This window comes from Asparagus officinalis, chromosome 8 (genome assembly GCF_001876935.1).
Source record: "Asparagus officinalis chromosome 8, Aspof.V1, whole genome shotgun sequence".
NCBI lineage: Eukaryota > Viridiplantae > Streptophyta > Magnoliopsida > Asparagales > Asparagaceae > Asparagus > Asparagus officinalis.
Window position 1 is genome coordinate 116,186,650 of NC_033801.1, and position 8,721 is coordinate 116,195,370.

Here is an 8,721-nt window from a genome sequence, read left to right on the forward strand (position 1 = left end):
TCTAAATTGTGTAATAGTAAAACTCCTTTTCTAGCCTTTTTGAGTTGTATTACACTGAAACTCCTTTTTCTAGCCTTCTGCTACTTTTTTTTATTGTTTATATACTCCACTTTCTTTTGAATATGAATAGACCAATGATTTATACCAATCACATTTGCTATATCCACTCCCAAACAGTAATTTTGGGAGTTGGATTGTCAAAAATGCCCTTTTGTTGCCCTTGTGTTATTAAATGCCTTTGTGTTATTAAATGCAACGTAATTAATACTCGATTTTAGCACTAACCGGATTTGTTTCTTGGGATATGTTGTGTTATTAAATGCAACGTAATTAATACTCGATTTTAGCACTAACCGGATTTGTTTCTTGGGATATGTTTCTTAGTAAATGAGATCCATAACAATTTTCAACGTAATTAATACTCGATTTTAGCACTAACCGGATTTGTTTCTTGGGATATGTTTCTTAGTAAATGAGATCCATAACAATTTTTACGATTTGAAACATTGACTGCAACGTAATTTGAAACATTGGTTATGCATTTAAGTAAAAATAACAAACTAACACTATTATTTAATTTTTACGATTTGAAACATAATTTTTACAATGGATCTCATTGACTGCAACGTAATTTGAAACATTGGTTATGCATTTAAGTAAAAATAACGATTTTAGCCACTAACCGGATTGCGAATTTTTATGGTGTCCGGTTGGCTTCGAATTCCGATTTTGAATTTTTATAACAATTTTCATTTCCAATACAATTTTCATTTCCAATACAATTTACACAAATTACATAAAATCGTTTTTTTCAAAAATTGTTTTTTTCAAAAATAAATTACACCACTCAGAATTTTTTACTAATTTGATTTGAGCACTCAAAATGTCAAAATTGATTTTGACCTCTTAGATTTTTACCTATAAAAAGGCCAACAGTTTAAGTTTTTCAAATCACACTCACAACTCAATCACTTACAATTACAATCACAAACAATATGAATTCTGGAGATTACAACTCCATAAATCTTGATGAAGTTGAATTCGTCATCGACGAAACACAAAGTGATCCATTCCAGGATCATAGTTCATATGTAGAGTTTGAAGACATTTCAACCGATTTCGGTAATCCGGAAGGAGGTTTTGCTAGTAGAGAGGACATGGATGCTCATGTAAGATATGTTGCTGGCTTGAGGAACGTTACTTTGGCAATTCGTGATTCGAAGGGAAAAGACGGCCGACGGCCCAAAGTTCGATATTTATGTAGCCAAGGTGGCGGATACAGACCAAAAAAGGTTACTGGAACTAGGTCCACTAAAACGACAAAAAATAATTGTCCATTTTGGTTGGACGGAATGGAGTACCCTGGAGGGCGCTGGTACTTTGAAGTCCGGGAGGGGAGACACAACCATCCATTCCCGTCTCATGCTGTGGGATCTCGTTTAGGTAAAATATCCCCTATTCAACTTGAAGTTATTAGGGAGCAAGAGAATTTTAATTTAAGCCCGAGTAATATGTTGGCGTCCATGAAAAGGGCTGATCCGGAGAACAAATCGTGTCAGAAACAAGTTTACAATGCTGTCAGTAAGGTGCGTGCCCAGAAAAGAGAAGGTCGGACCCCGATGAATAATTTCATCCATTTACTCAGGCAATTGAACTACATGTACGACGTTCGGACTGCTGATGAATCTTCCGAACTTGGAGATATTGTTTTCTGCCACCCGGCTTCTTTTGTGATGGTGAATGCATATCCGGAAGTCATGATGATTGATTGTACGTACAACACCAATGAGTATGACATACCTCTACTAGAAGTGGTCGGTGCAACAAGTACGGACAAAACGTTCACTATCGCCTACGCATTCATGCGAAATGAGAGACAAGAAAACTACAGGTTTGTGTCTTAATGAATTTTAATTTTTTTTCATATGTTTAAATTTAAAATTGTTAATTAACATTATTTAGTACAATTGTTTGTCAATGTTATGAATAATGTTAAATTGAATATTTAGGAGGAGTTAATATTGTTATGAACATTATTAGTATTGTTTAATTAGGAGTTATTATTTTTATGAACATTATTAGAATTGTTTAATTAGGAGGAGTTATTATTTTTATGAACATTATTAGAATTGTTTAATTAGGAGGAGTTATTATTTTTATGAACATTATTAGAATTGTTTAATTAGGAGGAGTTATTATTTTTATGAACATTATTAGAATTGTTGAATTAGGAGTTATTATTTTTATTGGAACATTATTAGTATTGTTTAATTAGGAGTTATTATTTTTATGAACATTATTAGAATTGTTGAATTAGGAGTTATTATTTTTATTGGAACATTATTAGTATTGTTTAATTAGGAGTTATTATTTTTATGAACATTATTAGAATTGTTTAATTAGGAGTTATTATTTTTATTGAACATTATTAGTATTGTTTAATTAGGAGTTATTATTTTTATGAACATTATTAGAATTGTTTAATTAGGAGTTATTATTTTTATTGAACATTATTAGTATTGTATAATTAGGAGTTATTATTTTTATGAACATTATTATATTGTTATTTTTTTATTGTTATATTGTTTAATTAGAACTTATTATAGTATTATTAGGAGTTGTTACTGTTATGAAAATTATTATATTGTTTAATTAGGACTTATTATAGTATTATTATTGTTATTAACATTGTTATTGTAGTATTGTCATTAATATTGTTATTATGTTAATTTGTTGTTATAAATTACAATTGACAATTATTTAGTACAGTTATTTTGTCCTACGTTTAAATTTAAAATTATTAATGTTATATTATTTTGCAGGTTTGTGTTACAGTTTATCCGTACTTTGTTCGTTAGCCAAGTGACACCTAATGTCATTGTAACAGACCGAGATTACGCCTTGATGCATGCTGTCGAGTATGTTTTCCCGGAATCCAGGCATCATTTGTGTCGCCGTCACATTGAGCAATGCGTGCTACAACGAGCACTGCAGCAACCTGGTTTTTTAAAAGAGGCGGCAGAAGGATTTAAATTTCGTTGGAATTGGGCGATAAGTGCACCGACCATAGATGACTTTAATGATAGATGGGGACGTCTGGCAGCACATTACTCGAATTGGGGAGCATTGCTGAACTACTGCATTGACACATGGATTAGTCCGCATTCCCAAAAAATCCTGTCAGCTTACATCGACCACTATTTTCACTTCGGAAGCTACACAACAAATAGGTAAGCCTTGTGAGATTTACGTGACTAAATAATCGTTACATGTAGTCAACATTAATAATTAATATTCAAGTTCAATTGGTAATGCAGGGTCGAAGGAGAACATCATCGCGTCAAACGACATTTAGATGGTGGTCGGTACCCATTCGATACCGTACTGGAGAAACTTCACAAGGTGATGGAAGGCCAAATCTGTGAGATTAAGAAAGTAGCGAGAGTTAACGCTACTAAATCCAACACAGACACCCTTGGAGATACGTTGTTTGTTAATCTGAACAGATCAATCACGTTTAAAGCATTCGGCCTCATAAGGAAAGAAATGCAAGTTTTACAAGAAATGGGTCAGGATCCAACAACGTGTGGTTGCTACCTAAGGAGAACTCATGGTCTACCGTGCGCACATGAGCTTCAGTACTACATCATAAATGGGTATAGCATTCCGTTGGATCAAATACATGATTATTGGAAAAAGTTAGATATTCAGTTTCCAATATTTCCTAATGATGCCGCGGATGGATCCCCGACTCCACCAAATCTAGTGAGGAGGGCATTGTTCGAAGAAGTCCCTGATATTACTACACCTCCTACTGCTAAAAAAGAAAACCAAGGGTAAAAAGCTATCTAGTCTCCGTGTACCTTCGGCGTGGGAGAGGGTTGTGAAACAGTACAAATTTAAAAAGTCTCTAAACAAAAAGGTAATACTACATAACTTATGAATTTCTATATTTGAAAATTATGATTTATATTAGTTACTAATTTATTATTCTCAATTTAACATTGTCAACCTATGCATTTGTAAAGGGCCCTGGACGTGTTGCTTCTATCTCTGAATCACAGGGGAGTCCAATGAGCACATTCCAACGTACGGGGCCACCAGTATCACCATCTTCTCCAAATCCTCCATGCTCAAGGCCTCCAATGTCAACCCCTTCTTCCAAAGGCACCACGTTCATCTTTAAGAATTCTGTATTTGAGAGAGAATTCCCGCCCTACATTAGAAAATACATAGATCAATGCACAGATGTAGCGGCAGACGGAAATTGTGGATTTAGAGCGGTGGCTCTAGCAATTTATGGAACAGAAGATGATTGGGTTAAAGTTAGACAAGACTTAGTAGCAGATCTACAGAATAGAAGCGCCTTGTACGCTCGAATCTTAGGTGGGAGGAGTGCGAGGAGTTCTAATGTGACTAATCTCATCCAATCGATTGCTCACTACCATGGACCAGCGGATGATGATTACTGGATGGCGGTATCGGATTGCGGTCACGTAATTGCAACAACATATAATGTTTTTTTCATGACATTCAGTGAACATGGAGGAAATACTTGTCTGCCAGCGATATTAGATGAAACACAAGGACCTCCAACCCGAAAGGTGGTGTGCGGACATCTTAGCAATGATCATTGGATTTTGGTAAGAAAATTACACTAGTCGACGATCATATAAACAAGTTGAATTTTAACTTTAATTTTTTATATAAGAATATAACTTCAATATTTGTACATTTTTTTCCAGTTGCATATGAAACCAGGGGATCATCCGGTACCACCCATAGCATTTTACTGGAACGACCATCACGACAAATCTGCAGATGGTTTAGATGCACAATTTGCATTCTCGATCAGTCACTTTAACCGTCTCCACAATGAAGATGGAGAACGTCGAGCATCAACAAGAAGAAGAAAGAACAATTAATTAGGATCGAAAAAAAATTGATGTATTTCGTTGAGTAGATTAATACTTTGATTTTCTAATAAATTTTATTATTATCCTTCATTATAGTCTAACACTTCAAACATTTTAAACACTTAAACAAATTTTATTAACGATTTTAAAAATTCAAATTATATTAAAATTAAACCAACATTTATATATGTTCTAAAAAAAATTAATTTTTTTAATAACACTTCAATGATTTTTTTATGACCCACGGATTATAAACCGACACGGATTATAGTCTAACACGGATTTTAAATACACAATTAAAATGGAATTAGTTAATAAAACAAAATAAAAAAATTTATAACCCACCGGACACGGTGTCCGGTGTCCGATTATGCTCAGCAGCGAAAAGAGGACTGTGGACTCAGAATTAATGAACCGAATTAATGAACCTTAATGAGAAGCATTTAATGGTCGATGTAAGCTTAATTAACAATAAAGGGCAATTTCGTCCATCCACCACCCAAAGTTACTGTTTGGGAGTGGATATAGTTGGACTCCTTGTAAAATAGATCATTCTCAATTTTAAACAAATATTATCTAGATTAGATTGAAGGAACATAGGAGTTTGTGGATATTAATCCCCAAAATATTCCATATTTTGAATTTGTCCCTCAAATCATTCAAAATAGCTATTAAATTCCTCAATTCTTAAGTTATTCTAAAATTATTCCTGTAAATCATTGAAATTACTATTAGATCCCTATTATCTTAAGTTATTTTGAAATGAATCCGTCCAATCAAGAGTAGAAGTAGTAATTACAGGAAAATTGGTTCAAAAAAATTACTAAACTTTCTATTAGCTACTTCAATGCTCATAACTTGTTTCAAATTAATCCTTTCAATTTCTAGTTCTACCATTGATTTGCTAATTTAAAAATGGGTGACCAATAAGCAAATTTGGAGATGCGAGGGACTCATTTGAAAATTGGTAAAGAATTGAGGAACTTAATAAAAAATTCCCAAAGATTTGAGGGTCTGATTTCAAAATAGGAATAAGGGACTAACACCGGAAAGAGCCAGCAGAGGGACTCGGAACTCACTGTGGTATTTTAACGAATGAAAGCTAATATCACAGCCATTAGTTAGGATCGATGATATCAAATGATACTGCATCGAGCGGATCCGTTTCATACAAGCTCTCAGTTTGACCATTTCTAATCGACGACCAGTAGAGTTTTCAAAGATAAAACATTACTCAGGGGAGGACTTGATGATGGCAGAGGATGAAAGCATGCGATGTGTTCAACATGGTGGCGCTTTATTTTTTATATATACATATATTTTTTATTTTTAAAGGATGCGATGTGTTCAACAATGGTGGCGCTTCCTCTCTTTTTTTTCCTTCTCACCTAAATTTCGCAAGATCTCACATTCACGAAGCAAAGTCGCCACCCACGAAACACCGACGAAGCCGGTTATTGTTTGATGATGATTACTTAAACACATGAGATTTGTGGGATGTTGGAGTTGTTGATTTTCTATTGAATTATTAAATTAATTTATTAAGAGGATAGATTAGTAACTTGTAAAAAGACTTCATTAACTTGAATGAATATTCTTCGTTGATCCTTTTGAGTAAAATTGAAAAAATGGGTGAATGAAGCACTTGTTTGTTGGTTTGTTTGGGGGGTTGGGTTCTTCTTTTTTTTTTGTGATGGTTACATATAGAAAAACCCCTAAAAGAAAAGAGAATTATAATTCAATTAAGATTGCGAAATATTTGGTTACACTTAATTAAAATTTTCTAATTATGTATAGATTTAATTTGATGATGAAGGTGAATATAGGATTATGTGTCTACATGTCAATCTTCTGATAGGATAATGTGTTCACGTTGGCAAAAAGGAATATGACATGTTGCATTGTTTTATGCGCTTAGGTGCCATTGTTTTGTTACTATAGAGTAATTCACTAATTTCTCATTATTATATATAAAAGAGGGATATCTTCATCCAGATTTCATAAGATTTGTTGTTAAATTTGTATGACATGCTTATTCCCTTCATTGTTAAATTTTTATCATTGTTTTCTGCTTCTTCCCTTCAATTGCTACTAGAAACATTGAGTTTGTTTAGGTCCCTAACAACTAGGTAAATTAGAAGTATCAAAGTGTTAAAAATATTTTGAGGGTATCAAAGAGATAAGAAGCGGTAAACTTTGAGGTACTAAAGTGAATTATAAGTAAGCCTTGAATACATCATAAAACAAATTGTCCCAAGTTTCAGAACGCGGTGGTTGATTGTAAGTACAGTTATAAGTTATAACACAAGTTATGTAATTATATTTGTTGTTTGTTGTAATTAAATTTGTTTTGTTTTCTTTTAAAATTTTGTAACTTGGTAATAACATAATGTTCTTCATTATCAACAAAATCGAAGGAAAAAAATAACCTATTTACTTTTTGGAGTAATTATAATTTACGAAACACACTATATATAAAAGGCAAGACTTTGACGCATCAAGTATACCTAGACTACAGAAATTAGGATTTGATGACTTGAAGAGGAAGAAGATGCCAAACGAGCAACTAGACTACTGTTTTAGTATATGTTTTAGTATGTAGTGTAACTAGTCGTGAACGTCATGCAAAGCATGACATATCATTTTTTTCTCGCTATAGTAATCCCGATTTTTATGCTACAGCAATTTTTTTAAAATTTTCACCTTGCTACAGTTCCCGTCTCTGCTATAGTTTTTTAAAATGTTACGGTATTCTCGTGTGCTACAACGATTTTTTTAAAAAAACGCTACAGTATCTTATTTGCTACAGTAATAATGCTACTTTAACATGAATAGTGAATCTTGGGTTCTCTCATTTGTATAGAGGAGTCGATAATGTGACTCGCGGCTTATGATTTTATCGATAAGATATATTATTATTTGTGTATTATATTCTATTAAGTTGAGCTTATTAAGATCAAAATATTATCCTTTATAGAAGTTCATTAAATTTTTTGAAAGTAATATTTAACGTTATTTTGTGTGAATTATCTCATTAATTTTGGTTACTTAAAATTAGTTTATTATTATTTTGGGTAAATTACACTAAAATCAATGAACTATCAATGTTTTGCAATGAAACCCCAATAACTTTCGAAATCACACTGAAACCTGCAAGAACTTTCAAAATTGCAATTCGACCCTCAATAGTTTTTGCAAAAAAACCCCAAAAATTGATATCATTACATCTAACGTGGCACGTGAAACCCACATGACTTAAAAAGATCAAAATACTCCTTAAATTATTTTAAAAAAACTCCTTATGTCCTTTTTTATATTTTTCCATCCTAAAATAAAAATCTCTCATTTTTGTCATTTGTTTTCCTCTTGCTCGCGCCCATCTTGGGGTCCTATTCCTTAATAGTTTTTTGGCTGAAATTTTCCGACTATTTGTGTTGTTTTTTTCTAATTTATGGTGTTTATCTGTAAAATGCAAAAATTTATTGGGTGTTATCCGCAATCGTATAAGTTATTGGGGTTTTCGTGTGATTTTTTGATAGTTATGTTGAAGATCCTAACCATTACACTCACACAATAGTGTTAATTTTGTAAAAATCCGCTATGAATTCATGATTAGTGGGATCTAAACCTTTATGGGGAGAGTTGATGGTGGGTTCAATGTGATTTTGGAAGTTATATATTAGGGGTTTACTAAAAAAATGTTGAAAATTAATGTGGTTTAGTGTAACTTACTCTTATTATTAGAGATAGATGCTGAGAAATTCCGCAAGATCATTTCACAACAATCTTTCTTCGATCTTCTGTC

General features: G+C 32.7%; 1 protein-coding gene across 1 annotated transcript; it reads left to right on the plus strand.

Annotated features, from left to right (window-relative positions):
- Positions 996–3,840, plus strand: LOC109821773 (protein FAR1-RELATED SEQUENCE 5-like). Its single transcript, XM_020387931.1, has 3 exons — positions 996–1,891; positions 2,823–3,230; positions 3,318–3,840. The coding sequence occupies exons 1-3, from the start codon at positions 996–998 to the stop codon at positions 3,838–3,840; spliced, it is 1,827 nt and encodes a 608-aa protein (XP_020243520.1).

What these genes read in the sequence shown, in the direction of transcription:
- LOC109821773 (XM_020387931.1), top strand. Translation starts at nt 996, where the DNA reads ATGAATTCTGGAGATTACAACTCCATAAATCTTGATGAAGTTGAATTC. An exon ending in GAGAGACAAGAAAACTACAG is followed by an intron (nt 1,892 to 2,822) that starts GTTTGTGTCTTA and finishes ATTATTTTGCAG; the next exon opens with GTTTGTGTTACAGTTTATCC. An exon ending in GGAAGCTACACAACAAATAG is followed by an intron (nt 3,231 to 3,317) that starts GTAAGCCTTGTG and finishes TTGGTAATGCAG; the next exon opens with GGTCGAAGGAGAACATCATC.